Raw genomic sequence first — 17,463 nt, forward strand, 5'->3', positions numbered from 1 at the left:
AATATCCTTTTTGTAACGAGGTGACCAGAACTGAACACAATATTCTAGATGAGGTCTTACTAATGCATTGTAAAGTTTTAACATTACTTCCCTTGATTTAAATTCAACACTTTTCACAATATATCCGAGCATCTTGTTGGCCCTGTTTTTTATAGCTTCCCCACATTGTCTAGATGAAGACATTTCTGAGTCAACATAAACTCCTCGGTCTTTTTCATAGATTCAATTTCAGTATCTCCCATATGATATTTATAATGCACATTTTTATTGCCTGTGTGCAGTACTTTACACTTAGTTTACTTTCTTAGTTCCTCTGGGAGCGACTGGAAACTCTGCTCCAGTCCGTCCTGTCTCTGACTTCAAGCAACGCTTTACTTTAATGTACTGGCTGTTGCTTTTTGGCAGCTAGTGTTGGGGACACTGAGCTTATTAGCTTGTGCTGTGACAGACGATCGCCTTTCTTAGACTTTATGACTAGAGGCATGTAGATGAAAAGACTATTATAAATGCTCTGTATTTGATTCGTCGCTGCAGCGCGGTGAGGAGAAACTTTCCCCGGCCCACAGGGGGCGCTAGAGCCGAAGCAAGAAAGTTTTCGTGGCTTGACAGCAGCTTAATTCACGAGAAGCGGACAAAGGTAAAACAAGTTGGTGTGGTCGCACGTTCTTAAGTAGCAGCTTATTTTCCTGTATAGTCAACATCCGGGATAACTGCAATCTTACATATCCGCCTACTGGGCGCATAAAGCATTACAACTGTCTTCTTTATCAGCCCAAACACCTGCTGGACAATAAAAACATTACACTCTATATACTGAACTAGAATTACAATATATGTTTACATTTCAAAGAGCTGTGGCGCTTAGGATAAGGCTGTAAACCTACGTCCTGTTAATGTGTGGGGAAAGTCACGTTTATTTCTCTATCGATGCAATGCAGCCTTACATAAAGTATTTGGTGTGTTTATGGGTATGTGTGAGAGAGAGAGAGAGAGAGAGAGAGAGAGAGAGAGAGAGAGAGAGAGAGAGAGAGAGAGAGAGAGAGAGAGAGAGAGATGAAATAGGTACCTGGCCGTTTCGTTATTCAGTAGTCGCAAAGGCCGTTAGGAGGAGCGATGCAGGTCGGATTTGAACCCGCTGCTATAGAAACGCTCGTCTCTGTTGTCTCCTCGTTCTGTTGATACGGTTGTTGATTATAACGACACAACATTAGGCTACATTAGCCTGTCAACACAGGCAAACTGCAGTCCAGGTGTGTGTATACGGCAAGGTTCGTAGGTAGGCACGCCTATTTATTAAGCGAAGCAGCAGTGTCACTTATATATATACACACACACCATCTCGGTTTATGGTACCGGTTTTTTTCACCTCAAAGGGGGGCCATTAAAACTAGAAAATGCTAGCCGCCCCCCCCCCCCCCCCCTCCTCCCTCCTCCTTTGAATAAATCGTGTTGCTGCAATGCATCACATCTCCTCCTCCCCTCCTCCTCTTCCGTCCTCTCTCTCTCTCTCTCTCTCTCGTCCATTCATCGTTCATGGACACACAATAAGAACTGGTGTGCCTTAGCAAGTATTGAAGACGAAAAAAAAAAAAATGGATGTAATTTCTGAGCACTGAAATGTGCTAATAACATTTGCCGGTGCGTCTGTCTATGCAGCTGCGTGTTCGGTTCAATCTGTCTCTCCTTGCTTCACAACAACATGCAAACGGCAAATACGCTTTGGTGGATGGGATCGGTAATGAACACGTAAAATGAACCTGTTCTTTCAGCTGCGTTGAACGAGGAAGACGACAATTAGAATCGGAGGATTTTTATTTATTTTTTGGGGGTTTGGGTTTTTGTTTTAAATATCACTGCGCAAAGAAAAGCAATATTATAGTTAATATTATACTGTAGTATGCATATCCGCACCACGTCACTGTGCACAGCTCCGTGGAGCTCTAATTAACCGATTCGTATTTGATTTGCCGGTTCATTTTTCCCAAGACGTTTACATTTTTTTTTAATATATATTTCAAACGTTACCGAAGGAAGAGCGACTGCATGTGCAGCTGCTTCGGTCTAGCAGCAGCAGCAGCGCAAGCTGACCCGCGGGCGCAGCGGTTGCTTGGAAACGCTGAGGCGAAGAGGCTCTTAATTTGGTCGAGGTAATTAACAAGGAGTCTTTTAATGTGTCATTGTCGACGGACTCTCTGGAGGCAACTCGGACACCAAACACGGAGTCAAATTTGACAGCACCACTCGACCGCCGCCACCGGGTTCAAAAGGTTTTCCGAATTGCGTGTTACAAAGAGGCACGGCGTTTTGATTTTCAGACACCCGCTGCAGTGGCCGCTTGTTTAGCCTTATCACTAAAAAGCGCATCCCGATTTTTCTTTTTTTTTTTTCCCTGTGCAATTTTGTATTTTTTGCCGTTGTATAGAACACCTTTCTTTTATAAAAGACTGCATCTTTCTTTTTGGTCTTTATCGCCGAAGGATCGAAAAACGCTAGCAGCGTGCAGTGATACACGACAAAGCAATGTCAATTATATATCTCTCAGTCTCTGCGAGGTTAATTTGGACAAGCACTGACTATATCGTTACACCGCTTATTTAAAAATGTTTATGCAACTGCACTGAAATCTCAGCCAACTGTATTATATAGCTATACGGTTTAGTTACTGTATTTCATTAGATAAAAACTGCCTCGCCAGAGCAGAACCACACGGTGTTAGTTAATTATTAAGACAGAAAGATACAGCAGGACGCCAGTTCAATGAAATATTCACCAGGAGCAATAAAGAGACCGAACTCGCGATCTTTTTTACTGTGAATGTATTTTATCCAAAAATCCTTAATTATTGACCATCTGATACATTATATAACAGCGTATCATATTAAAACTGCGTACACTGGTTAGTTATTATCAAACTGATTGTGTTTGTAGATCGATATGTTGTAAATCGTCACACACATGCATATATAATTGTTCTGATACAGCGACAGTTTTTATTTTATAATGAGCAGGCATTAAGATATATTGCCTATGTCAAAATGCCGCTGCAGACTTTTGTATTGAAGAACATGACACGACCTCCTCCTTCATGAGTTTGACTCGAGCGCGTTCTATACTAACGTCTTAAAAATTTGGGACACGGGATGTTGCTGGATCTATAAATATCCCAGTTGACTACTCAAGGAGAATATCAAATGAACCTGGCCTTGCTTAGTTCCCCACACAGAAAAAACGGACAAAACAGCTGTAAACACGCTCCGTGGATTTTAAGGAACGCTTCGAAACGCTGTTGACTGGAGACACACAGAATAGCAGTCGACAGCATCGCCTGGGTTCCTGTTGACACTTTGATGAACACGAACTAAGGGCTTTGCTGTACGTTTGAAGAATCGCAATGGCTCTCTTGAACATACTGGTGGCTTCGTTTACATGGCTGATGTGTGGTAAGTTACCATGTTTACAGTCATTTTAATACTCGTGTGTGTGCTGTGCGGTGTGTGTTTATACATGTATATGTGTGTGTATGTATGTATGTATGTATGTATGTATGTATTGCAAAAGCGGCAAATTAATACACCCGGGGCTGGTTTTTCAAAAATTTTAATCTGGATCAAAGTGATCCGGATTTTGTCGTCCTGTATTTTGTGATCGATATTACTTTTATCTGGATCATTTTAAGAAGGCGTATGTTTTTTTTAATTTTTAATTTTATTTTAGTAAAGCTATACCACCAAATACACGTTTTCCTTTTTGCTTGCATGGATATACAAATTAAATAAATATGTAAATTATATTCTAACACTTTATTTGGACATAGTGTGTGTGTTTGCTATGGCAGTTGAAACAAAATATCGATGTTCTGTGATCATTTACAAGCTAAATCTAACTCCGCAGTAGAATCACAACAATACTGGTATTAAAGCAATCCTGATCGCCTATTTAAAAAAAAAAAAAAAACTATTGCAATATTTTAAATGTTGTGGCTGTTTAAAAATATATTGAAATATGACATTTTGTAAATATGACAGTAGGCTGCGGATGCCCCTGGAAACAGCCAAGGTCTTCGTGGCACTAATATTATTTATGTAATATTATGGAAACACTTTAATAAACTTTAGAACTCTACACTTTGTAAATACTTGCAGGGAGTGGATCAATTCCTTGATTCTTACCAGTTTCATCTCCCATTAGCTGCAGAGTTCTGAAATGTGCAGTTTTGAAAGAAACACATGTTAATACAAACTTTCGAAACATGACATCAGTACCACAGTAGGTTAAAGAAAGCCTCCGTGCCTCATTCACAGGATATCTGTTACACCTGCACCTCCTGGGTGATTTGACCTCAGCAGTGTCTTTTCGGGTCACGTTACTGGCTGAAACCCTGCCAATCAACAGGGGAAGCAGCTGATTGATTAATAACAGGAAGCCGTTGAAGGGGGGTGTGGGGACACCCTCCAGGAGAAATGAGCAAGCGAGTTCAACACTATTGTAAGAACTGATCAGCGAGGTTTTAAAAAAAGACGTGGCTACTGTAGCATTCACGTGGGAGCTACAGTCACTGAACTGAGTAAATGACACTAGAGGAATATCTATCTGCTTACGATGACCAGCAGCCTTCTGTCTGGCTCAATTTGATTAAATCTGTTATGCAAGCATGCTTGTGTAACCAGCACAGTACTTCTCATGATTAAAAAGCTTTAAAAAAAAGGTATTTAACTGGAACAGCTTGACTGTTTATTTATTTATTTATCTGATTGATTTATATAAAAGAGGCCTACTCTTTTCATCCTTTCCCAGTGAAAAGTTCAGACGTTCAGTATCTCAATGATTTTAAAATGGCCAGATCTGTATTTTCTGTTAAAATCCATGTAACAGCTTCCCCAATGCGTTTATATATGTATTATTATTTAATGTGTATTTAAGCATTACAAATAGGCTACTGGTGTATGTATCTATCACCCCTAACTGTCAACCCACTGCATGCTGGTATAAAACATAAAGAAACTAAGTGTCTTTAGTTGTGATGGTAGCCCTAAATGTTATTTATTTATTAGAAATTCAGAAGGACTGGGTAGAATATTTGTGCTTCATTTGTAACTTAAAATTCATACGTTGCCCTTATGCAAATAGCGCACAATCTGGTGAGGACCTTTCTGCAGTTGCCCATCATGCCTTGAGCATTGTAAGGTTTGCGGTGCAGCAGTTTGGGTTTGAGAAGTCAGCGATCAGAGAGTGTTGTGTGTTCCTCCTTTTGTGCCAGCTACCTTACCCTGGCGTCTCCTGAAATTACAAGATCGTCGGGTTAGTTATTGAATTTGTTTCCTATTCATGGCGCCACGCTATTTCCTGACCTCCCTGTTTTTATGCAGTAATATCGCGAGCGCTCATTTTACACAGCTCGTTTTATTTTGAGTCCGATTCTTTATTTCACTGTTGCTTTGGTATCATTAGTGCGCAATCCTGACATTTCAATACTCGCTACAGAGATCAGTTCCATGCCGTGAGGTTTACTGGATTTGACGTAACTGCATACAAACTGTTCTCCAGTTTCTGCCAAAAAAAAAAAATCATGTGCACTCTTCTCAAATCCACTTCTAACTTGCCTATATAAGCTTTTATCTGACTTCTGTGATGGTCCTATTAAAAATGAAACGCGTATCGACAATTCCTGCAGGGGGGAGGGCTAAGAGTTAAGAGGTAAGAAAGTGGATTCTGACCTCGTCTAGCGTCTCTTTAATCGGATCAAGTTGATGGCATTCCAGCATTCTCGTGCTTTACCTGAGAATAACTCGCTCTGCTACAAGAGTGGAAATCCCGATAATAAAAAGCTCGCTTGCTCAATCCCTTCCTTGACAAGCTTCAATCCCACTTGGCATGGCGGGGATTGATCAGCCTCGACTCCACTAAACAGAACGAAAGAGGCGGAGGGCCCTGCCAGCCTCGCTCCCTGCCGTGTATTACACAGAACCCTGTGGCTAGGCTTGCTGAACGCTTCAGAACTGGTGCTCTGGTCTGGCTGAATCTTGCAGACCAACGGAAAATGAAAAACCCTACGAGCTTCGGAAGGACTCTGGGCTTCGTCCTCATTCTGTGATTCTCTAATTCCGCTCTCTCTCGTTGTGAACTCATTATTACTAACACACTTAAAAAAAAACAGCCCTTCAAAAACGAATAGGGCCCAGTATACTACTGACAGATGATCCTATTATAAAGGGCAGACTGTCTATTTTGAATACATGCCATATCACATGACAGTTGTCTATGCTATTCACCTCCATTGAGACTCTAAATCCTGTTATTCTAGGATGACATGGTACAGATAAACAAACATCACAAAGGCTCCCATTAACAGCACACAGCAGCCAATACAAAACCTCTCTGCGTCTGATACAGAACAGAGAGCGTACGCAAACAACTGTTTATTAAAATCCAAAACAAATACAAGCCCAAAGCACTTAAGAGATTTCAATAGAGGATCAATTAAGTGGACTTGGAGATAACCGCCTACAGCACTAACAGAAAACCTCAGCCTGTGTTTAAACACTCCCTTAGCCATCTCTAGTTGTCTCTTAAAGGCTAACACAATAATGACCTAATGTAAGCGAACCCCACCGGCCAGGCGTCCAGTGAGCTCGGGCGGACACCTGCAGGGCTGGCCGCCATCCTCCAGAGGTCAAATAATTGGACACTCTAAAATCAGGGGTCTTCAACCCTGGTCCTGGGGGGACCCCTATCCAGCAGGTTTTCGAGGTGTATGTACATCATCAGTGGCTAAAGATCTGGAACATCTGTTCATCTTGACTAATTAAGCCAATGATTGGTTCAATTAAGTAGCTGAGAGATTGGTTGAAACGAAAACCAGCAGCCACAGCAGCTCTCCAGCAGGGTTGGAGAACCCTGCTCTAAATTAATAAAATAAAATACATGTTTAACATAATGTGTGCATCTTACAGGTGGGAACATGGGGGATCCAGGAAACGATGTTCATGCGTATTCGATGTAATGGAATCATTCTGTTAGCTGTGTGTCATTTAAATCTAGCTTCTTCATATGAACGTGATTGTGCCACACTGCAGCTTAAACATCGTGAATAAATATTACACAAGTGAAAGCAATGCAGCTTGTCATGGGTTTCATTCTGTGTATGGAAAGCATTGCGTTATTCCCCTCCACTCTCCTCTAATTTAGCATCACACTGAAATAATAATAGCAATGTCTTGTCACTCGTCCAATACTGCAGATTAGCACTGGCATTGTCACAGATGGATGCGTTGGCGCTTATCTCCGGTTCTTCCAATAGGGGGCGGGGGGAGAACTTTCAGCATTAGCTTTGCCCCTGCAGGAGGCTTGGTGGTCCAGTGGTTAAAGAAAAGGTCTTGATGTCCCTGGTTCAAATCCCAGCTCAGCCACTGACTCCCTGTGTGTGACCCTGAGCAAGTCGCATCACCTCCTTGGGCTCCGTCCTTCGGATGAGACGTAAAACAAACAAGCTCCTATTGGAAGAGACTCTGCAGCAGCAGTTGGGATGCATAGTTCACCCCCTAGTCTCTGTAAGTTGCTTTAAATATAAGCATCTGCTAAACGACTAAATGATAATAATGAGAACAGAAAGGGCAAACATGCTTCAAGCAGTCCTGACAAGTTCAAAGAGGTCAGATCATTTGGTTATGACCAAAAGTTTTGCATAACATAATTCAGATCTTTCATTTCATATAATCAAAGAAGCTGCAAAATGATATCGCGAAAGTCTACCGGAAGCCATAATACTGTGGTCAAACTCTCTAGGGGGCCCGCGATGAGCGTTCTAATATAATTCTAACAAAAATAGCCACATTACAAAATACAATTTTACAAATAAGTATAACATTTTTTTTTTGTTATCAGTTTGCCTATTATAGTCTAGTAAAACTACACTAAATAATTCAGAGGCCCGATGGCTGATTTTGTGTTCCCCCTGCATTGTCCGCTCATTCAATACATAATACACGCTGCTTTTAAATTCAGAGGTTTTATTTTTAATATCGGTGTAATCCGAATGTGGAATTGGAAGGCGTGCATTGTGTTTGCAAGCATTCCTTGCATAAAGTTTGGAAAAAAATGATGCATGGAGTCCTATTATGAAACCTCAGCTCCTTTTGACAGGAATAGCTGAGCTCCATGATATGAAATATTAATCGTACACTATTTAAAAGCGGAAGGGAAGGACGTGGTACTCAGTATTTCTGACAGCAATGCTTGGTGAAGCTCACAGACTGCAGTCTTTCTACAGGCAAGTCCTTTATTAATGTCTGCTATAAACATGCATCATAACTGTGAGAGGTGTACGGACAACTGCTCCCTTAAATATCTGTAAAAAAAAGGGAAATTTCAAAATCTAACATGATTGTGATTACACGATAAATAAAAAAGATCTAAATTATGTTCCTATAGTTTTTTTTTGTTCTGTCTCAATCCTAAAATTCTAGGTGAAGTTCTGGTCCCAGCTGTAGGTATGTAAAGCCATGCTTGTCTCTCTGTCTCTTCACATGCACTGTGTTATAGTTCACTATTCAATACTTTACTTCTGTGGTTAATTCAAGGGTAGATATTATTGTACAAGTCCTATATTTCCCTGTAATAGGCTGCTTCACCAGTACACTGTTTTCAATATGTTTTTTGAAATAGAAATCCAATAGTGATATGACTCAGTTGTTGTAATGAAGACCACTCACAAGAATTGCAATCGTGCCACATCTGAGAGATGGAAATATTATATATATATATATATATACTGTATATATATATAAAAAATGAACCTTGGATTCCACATCACGTTCACATCGGATTATTGCTTATCCCAGGAACGGTCGTGACCCGTGAAACCTTCAGACAGAGGTGTTTGTCCTGTTTGAAATGATTAAACTAAAAACTGAAAAAACACATACAAACTAGACCTTGTCTTGCTGATGAGGCTGAAATTATAGATAGATAGATAGATAGGTAGATATGAATTTGAGTGTACGGTTTTTTTATACTGTTGCTCTGCAGAAGCGTCAGCATTTCACGTGGCAGTCAGGCGGTTAAAGACCTTGTCCCTGTTTGAAACTGAAAGCTGTGAAAGACACCGCAGCCTGCCTCTCTCTCTCTCTCTCTCTCTCCTTCCCTTCTCTCTCCCTCCCTCTCTCTCTCCTCTCCCTCCCTCTCTTCTCTCTCCCTCCCCCTCTCTCTCCCTCCTCTCTCCTTCCCTCCTCTCTCCCTCTCTTCTCTCCTCTCCCTCCCTCTCTCACTCTCCCTCCCTCCCCTCTCTCCCTCCCTCCCTCCTCTCTCCAATCTCTCTCCCTCCCTCTCTCTTCTCTCTCTCCCCCTCCCTCCCTCTCTCCCTCCCTCCCTCCCTCTCTCTCCCCTCTCCCCCTCTCTCCCTCCTCTCTCTCTCATATTGAGGATTGTGCAAGGTCAGCTGTGTTTTGCCACGCTGCTCATGTATTGATCACTGCAGTATGCTTCCAGGACAGGGCTGCATTGCAACACAGAAGGAGGGGGAGAGGGGGGAAAGGGGACATACAATACTTTGGACCCACCCATGGCTTTGATTCTACACGAAGTGGACCTCAGTCTCGGACGCGACTCTGCAGCCGACTCACCCCCCTCTATGTCGCGTTGGATAAAATGACCCAGTCATAATAATAACGTGCTTGTTTTTGTCTGCAACCCCCTCATAAACGTTGACTATAATAAAAGCATAATTAAGCAACGTTAAGGTATGGGATATGGTCCGTTTATGAGGGCAGAAGTGGCGGCTTGATAGCCCTGGACAGTAGAGACTTTTACTAAAGCAGGGGTGCCCAAACTTCCTGACCCTACGAGCCGCATACCAACATTTCCATACTGTCGAGAGCCGCAAGACACGTACTGTAAAACGTGACATGTTTGCGAGAGCAAGACATTTTAAATACTAGCGTCACTGTGCAGTACTTGATGGCAGCAAAATACGCAAGAACAAGGGATAGAACATTGCCTGCACAGGTTCTGTGTAATCTGTATTGTACTGTAGATCTACAGTGTATTAAAATTCAAATGTAACACGGTGCTGTTTTCCCATTGTTTCTGTTTGTAAAGACAATATAATTAGTTATTATGAAGCAAAATACAGTAACCGACCTGATTACACTAAAAACAGACATTTTTGTAAGGATTTTTTTTTGACAAGCTCTTCCCCTGAATGCTGGGTTTAAAAAAAGACGCATTTTTGTGTATGGCTGTTAAATACTGTTCAAGTTTTGTGGATGTCAAATGCACTGAATTAATTTTGACAGGGATTGCACTCGGTACCTGCTCATGACGAGACGTAAGAAATACAATATGAATTTTAGACCTGCAACATAACGCGTCAACATGCATCCTCTAGTCTAGCGCCAACATCACCATTTTATAAAAAGTTTCATTCATCTGAATAAGGACGTTTGCCACGAGCAGCACCTTTACTTAATATTCAGATGAAAATGTTGTTTTTTTTCCGTGACGTTTGAGGTTGCTCGCTTTACAGGCGCGCATGATTAGTGAAAGCGAACTCTTTCTCCCAAGTCTGGTTTTAAAGCCTCATATTTTCGAACGAGCACTCAGTTCAAAATTATGAAATTTACTTTCAACTGCACATCCGGCTTCGAAATACGCATGCGCCAGCGAGCCGTGTCGAAAGTGCAGCTTCAAAGAAACCGGCGAGAGAGAGAGAGATAAGAAAAAAAATAATTAACACGAATGAATACAGAGAACGCAAATCACAAACGTTGTGTTTTTTTTTTTTTTTTACTTTCTATCTTTTTGTTTTTGTTTGTTTATTCTTTCTTCAGTTCATTCGAGCCCCAAAGCGTGCGTCACCCAGCGTTTCCAGCAGGGGTCGCGCTTGAACTGCGAAAGAGCCGCGGTTTGGTCACCTCTCTATAGTAAAGAATAGCGACTGCAGAGAGGTATAGCTTACTGGACTGCAGCGAGGTATAGCTTACTGGACTGCAGAGAGGTATAGCTTACTGGACTGCAGCGAGGTATAGCTTACTGGACTGCAGCGAGGTATAGCTTACTGGACTGCAGCGAGGTATAGCTTACTGGACTGCAGAGAGGTATAGCTTAGTACCGGACTGCAGAGAGGTATAGCTTACTGGACTGCAGCGAGGTATAGCTTACTGGACTGCAGCGAGGTATAGCTTACTGGACTGCAGCGAGGTATAGCTTACTGGACTGCAGAGAGGTATAGCTTAGTACCGGACTGCAGAGAGGTATAGCTTACTGGACTGCAGAGAGGTATAGCTTAGTGGACTGCAGAGAGGTATAGCTTAGTGGACTGCAGAGAGGTATAGCTTAGTGGACTGCAGAGAGGTATAGCTTAGTGGACTGCAGAGAGGTATAGCTTACTGGACTGCAGAGAGGTATAGCTTACTGGACTGCAGAGAGGTATAGCTTACTGGACTGCAGCGAGGTATAGCTTACTGGACTGCAGAGAGGTATAGCTTACTGGACTGCAGAGAGGTACTCAAGGGAAGCCCTGGTATATTTAGGATGCTGCCTTTACGCACGCTGTCCAGAGTATTGAAATTGAAGCGCTGATATTAATTTCCGGCAGTGTTTAAACGAACGAACTGGTAATTAGATTTGTGTCACTCGAGGGATACAGACTTGAGAGAATCGCGTGACTTTTGAGAGGTAATCAAGTCTCTGAAATCGGTTTCCTTTCCACTCATTAGCACACCAGGAAACGATCACTGGGCCCTCTTTTCTTCTTTTGAAGATGTTGCAGTTCTCTGATTTTTAAATGTCTATTGAAGAGGCTGTAGCTTTTTAATATATAATGGTGTTTTCTTTATTTTTACTGTATATAAATCTTCCCTGTCATGCCCTTTCAGTCACTATATCGGTCTGAAATGTGCTGTTTTGAAACACACATCATTGCAAACATCCATTTTCCTTATAAAACACCTGCCTTTCAGGAGGCCTCTCACTGCTTTACTGCCTAGGCTATTTCACACCAGCAATGCGTTAATGTAATCGAATTACAATTTTTAGTTATAGTTACTTGTAACTGTAGTTACTTTTAGCGACATCATTATTAAAAAAATAATAATAAGGAGTCGGTTCAATTGCAGGATCTTCAAAGACTATTTCGTGCTGCAGCCTGACCACGAAATATCTCTGTACCCGAGTTATCATTTGTAACTAACTAGTTAAAAATAAAAGTCAAAGTAATAAGTCACTGTAACAATTTTGTTTGTGATTACTTTAAAAGTAACTTCCCCACACGGTTCTCATCTCTCTCTCTCTCTCTCTCTCTCTCTCTCTCTCTCTCTCTCTCTCTCTCTCTCTCTCTCTCTCTCTCTCTCTCTCTCTCTCTCTCTCTCTCTCTCTCTCTCTCTCTCTCTCTCTCTCTCTCTCTCTCTCTCTCTCTCAGCGAGAGTCTGTTGGAGTGGCTGTGTGGAGGTGGAGTCCAGCACGGAGGCGGTCCTGGGACAAGGGTTCAAGCTGGGCTGCATCTCCTGTAAGCAGCGGCGCGAGGTGGAGGCCACCTCGTCAGTGCAGTGGTCCTTTAAATCCAAAGACGATGCAGACTTCAATTTGGTAAGACAGCGACACCGTGCTTCCTTCCAAATTTGTGCCACCCCACCCACCCATGCAATGTTAAAAAAAAAACACCCATCGCCATCCGCCATTGTCTGATTAATATGTGCAGCAGTATTATTTTTATTTAGTGTGCCTAATCAAAAAAAAAAAAAAAAACCCACGAATGCAGACAAGCCTGGCTGTTTTGCATTGCGGTCGCCAGTTAGCTCCCAGCCTCCTCCCTGTTTCACCATTCGATGATGGGCTTCTGCACAGCACAGTTTGGCCCCGTTGGGTATGAGATACAAAACCATGCTGTCTGAGGTGCAGCTGAGCGCCGGTGGAAAGACAGCCAGCTGCACCTCATCCAGACCCAGCTCAGCTCTACCAGGGGACACGCAGTGGAAACACAGCCAGCTGCACCTCATCCAGACTCAGCTCAGCTCTACCAGGGGAGAGGCAGTGGAAACACAGCCAGCTGCACCTCATCCAGACCCAGCTCAGCTCTACCAGGGGACACGCAGTGGAAACACAGCCAGCTGCACCTCATCCAGACTCAGCTCAGCTCTACCAGGGGAGAGGCAGTGGAAACACAGCCAGCTGCACCTCATCCAGACCCAGCTCAGCTCTACCAGGGAAGAGGCAGTGGAAACACAGCCAGCTGCACCTCATCCAGACTCAGCTCAGCTCTACCAGGGGACAGGCAGTGGAAACACAGCCAGCTGCACCTCATCCAGACTCAGCTCAGCTCAACCAGGGGACAGGCAGTGGAAACACAGCCAGCTGCACCTCATCCAGACTCAGCTTAGCTCTACCAGGGGACAGGCAGTGGAAACACAGCCAGCTGCACCTCATCCAGACTCAGCTCAGCTCTACCAGGGGACAGGCAGTGGAAACACAGCCAGCTGCACCTCATCCAGACTCAGCTCAGCTCTACCAGGGGACAGGCAGTGGAAACACAGCCAGCTGCACCTCACCCAGACTCCCCTCGGTTATACCTGGGGGACCCACTCATCCATAAGCTGTCTCTTCCCTCTTTTTTCAGATCTACCAGTACGAGGATTACGAGCAGGAGATATTTGACGATCGGTTCGAACGCCGCCTCGTTTGGAACGGCAGCAAGAAGACAACTGACCTTCTGGACGTCTCCGTGTACATCCTCAACGTCTCCTTCGATGATGCCGGCCTCTACAAGTGCTACGTGGAGCGGACACTTTACTACGAGCACTACGAGTTCCACACCAACGCTTCCAAGTTCGTCAAGCTCACCGTTGTCCCCACAGGTATCCAGAATTTATTTATTTATTTATATTTTGTTTATTTAGCAGACGCCTTTATCCAAGGCGACTTACAGAGACTAGGGTGTGTGAACTATGCATCAGCTGCAGAGTCACTTACAACTACGTCTCACCCGAAAGACGGAGCACAAGGAAGTGACTTGCTCAGGGTTACACAGTGAGTCAGTGGCTGAGGTGGGATTTGAACCGGGGACCTCCTGGTTACAAGCCCTTTTCATTAACCCCTGGACCACACACTGCCCCAGAATCGGGGGCAGAGCGGCCGATAAATCGATTTGGTCGCCACTTTTAAAAATCAAAATCAATAAACGTATTTGATCATGTCTGCTGCTCTATCGGAGACCCCCGCCCCTGAGGGATAAAGGGCAGCAGTGTGGAGTAGCGGTTAGGGCTCTGGACTCAATGGGTTCAATTCCAGGTGGAGGGACACTGCTACTGTACCCTTGAGCAAGGTACTTTACCTAGATTGCTCCAGTAAAAACCCAACTGTATAATTGGGTAATTGTATATAAAAATAATGTGATATCTTGTAACAATTGTAAGTCGCCCTGGCTAAGGGTGTCTACGAAAAAAAAAAAAAAAAATAATATTAATAATAAAGTTTGAATGGTATCTTAATGGTCTCATTATTAAGAGGAATGGATGTGTGCTAATTCTGCAAGAATGGAACGCTAACCTTGCAGCGGTTCGCCTGGCTAGCTCACCACTTAGAACAGAGCAGTAAAATGCAAATGTAGAAATAGATACATGAAATAAAGACGTGAGAATTTTTAAAGTTTAGTTTGTTCAGGAGACGCCATTATCCGAGGCGACTTACAGAGACTAGGGTGTGTGAACTATGCATCAGCTGCAGTCACTTACAATTACGTCTCACCCGAAAGACGGAGCACAAGGAGGTTAAGTGACTTGCTCAGGGTCACACAATGAGTCAGTGAGTGAGCCGGGTTTCGGACCGGGGACCTCCTCGTTACAAGCCCTTTTCTTTAACCACTGGACCACACAGCCTAAAACACTTGCTTGGATATTTTTTGTTAAACTGTTTATTTAGGTTCTGCAGTGTTACATGGGAACGGGCTGCCACTGTGTGCTTCACAGTCAAAACTGGGTGCACAGTAGGAAAAAAAAAATGACCTTAAAACACGTGCCTGGATCTCACTGTCCTTTGATAAGAGTGTCCGTGTGTGTGTGCAGTGAACCGGGAGCTGACCTCGATCATAGGGGAGGTGATGATGTACGTCGCCAACATTGGGCTCACTTTCTGGCTGCTGGTGGAGATGGTGTACTGTTACCGCAAGATCGCTGCCGCGGGAGAGGAGGCGTTGCGGGAGAACGCGTGAGTGATGCAGAGCTGCACGATCCATTTCAGAGAATACATCTAGTAGCGTTCAGCAGGCGGATCGACGCAGGTGTACCAGTTGTGATATTGATGATCTACACACCTGCAATGTAATTGTAATCCCCCCCCCCATCTTTTAAACAGAAAATGTCAGCTGTAACATGTGTTTCTTTCTAAACTCCACATTGAGACTAACAGCCAACGGAAGTGCAATTAACAGGTTGTGAAATACATCATTACTTTGTTCGCTGCTGCACTTGGTGTAAGATCCTTACACAGGGATTTGACTCCTCACACAGGGCTGAGTATCTGGCCATCGCCTCGGAGAGCAAAGAGAACTGCGCCGGGGTGCAAGTGGCTGAATAGCACTGAAGACGACGGGAGGGGCAACTCAGACAGGTGAGCCTGCAGGGGAGAGAAATGTGACCCTGTCTGCCAGCGATCTGGTCCGATATTAATGCAGTTAAACAAAGCAGCAGGCCTGCTGAGCAATTTTGTTTTGGATTTTTTGCTCAGATCTCAGAGAAAGCTCGGCCGCTGCAGGGGTCTGGTCGGTATTTGTGTCTGGATCTGGTTTTAGTAACCCTGCTTTTCATTGGAGGGGAAGTCTTACGCTGATGTCAGTATGAACTCATCACCAGCTGCTAGGAGATCTGTACAGCAGGGCCTCTCTTACTTCGGGCTACCAGACGTCCCGGGACAGCTGGGATAGTCCCAGTTTTAAGAATTGATTTTATCGTCCTGGTTTTGCTGTTTTGTATTCAGGTTTCTTTTTTATGAAACAATAGTAGCGGGCTCAGCAAGTTGACAGCACAGTTGTTTATTTTATACAAAGATAAATAAAGAGTTATGGCTTACTAGTTTAATAATTCTGATTGTGTTTAATAATTCACTTTTTTTTTTCAATATATTTGAAGTGCCACCAGCTAAGTTAACCTTTTGAGTTAGTCCCAATTGTGTGTGTGTGTGTGTAGTGTATATATAAATTATATAATATATATATATATATATATATATAGACACACACACACACGTACGTTTTTGCTCAAAGAGCCAACTTCCCAATGTTTCGGTACGTTTAACATGTTTTTGTCAAGGGAAAGTGTGTTTAAAAGGGAGGTATTAATAGGCTTTTGATGCCATGGTAAGCACACATTGATGTCTCTTTACATCTAATGTCTTTCACTACATAGCCAGTGATGCAACGGTCTACTGTTCCTTTCTATTTAAACCTTCAGGCATCGTGCTAGCTAGTCTATCCATCGGTTTTCTTTACTGTACATTATCAAATTTTATTTTCTCTAAAACCACAAACTTCAGTTCTTCCAAGGTGCGTCTGTTCTTTGTAAAGTGCTGAACTATTGGTTCATTTACATTATTTCTTATATTTGATGGGTGGTTCTGTATATGTATCTGTAGTTTCATTTTTAAATTATGATTGTGTTGTTATATACTTATTTTAACTGCTTCAGAGTTGCTAGAGCTTCAATGAATTGAAGAAAAAAATAGCGTCCCTGTTTTTCTTTCTGGAGATCTGTGATCCCGTGTGCGATCCGTCCTGATTGGTGCTGGTCTGTGTGTCTCTTTCAGAACGAGACGAGGAAAACATGCTGAAGAAGGAGCAGAGAAAAAACTAATTCAAGAGAACGAACAAACCTTTGCAAACCTGCCAAAAGGAACGGAATGCAGCTGTAGAAAAAAAAAACATACTAAATATATCATTTGGAGAGAAGGTTTCCTGGACATTTTATGGACTAGAAAAAAAAAAAAAGCATGTTCAGATGTTTTCATAAAAAAAAAAAAAAAGAAGAAAAAAAAATATGTATTCACATCACCAAGCTTAACATCTTTTAGTTGGGCTTCAAGCACGACGAAAAACACAATTTAACGAAACAATTCTGAAGTGATGCGTGCACGACGAGTTACCAATACGAACCTGCAACCTTGTAATGCAAGTGGTAGAATCGTATACTACTTTTGGAAATATTAGAGATTTTAACTGTTGAAATGTTGCTTGCTTAAAAAACAAACAAAAAAAAATAAAATACATGTGCTAAATTATCAATTTGTCATCACTCAATCAGAAGTCACCTTGATTCTTTTGAACCCAGTTTTTCTTTGAAATCAGGAGCCAAGGTGTATTTGTGTGAAGGTACAGGAGTTTTCACAGGTGGGGTTTCCATTTTCAGTTCTGGACGGACAATTGCGTCAAAAGTGAGGACAGACGGAGGGTTTAACAGAAGTATTGCATTTCATATAGACAGTGCA

The 17,463-nt window shown here is 42.8% G+C and overlaps 1 protein-coding gene across 1 annotated transcript; it reads left to right on the forward strand.

Moving 5' to 3' along the window:
* Positions 1-1,493: 1,493 nt before the first annotated feature.
* On the forward strand, positions 1,494-17,033 carry LOC117433628 (sodium channel subunit beta-1-like). The gene is made up of 6 exons (XM_059009131.1): positions 1,494-3,440; positions 12,413-12,579; positions 13,607-13,844; positions 15,051-15,192; positions 15,495-15,594; positions 16,786-17,033. Exons 1-5 carry the CDS (start codon positions 3,392-3,394, stop codon positions 15,559-15,561), a joined length of 663 nt encoding a protein of 220 aa, XP_058865114.1. The 5' UTR covers positions 1,494-3,391; the 3' UTR covers positions 15,562-15,594; positions 16,786-17,033.
* The last annotated feature ends 430 nt before the right edge of the window (positions 17,034-17,463 follow it).

Source organism: Acipenser ruthenus, chromosome 38, assembly GCF_902713425.1.
Source record: "Acipenser ruthenus chromosome 38, fAciRut3.2 maternal haplotype, whole genome shotgun sequence".
Lineage (NCBI taxonomy): Eukaryota > Metazoa > Chordata > Actinopteri > Acipenseriformes > Acipenseridae > Acipenser > Acipenser ruthenus.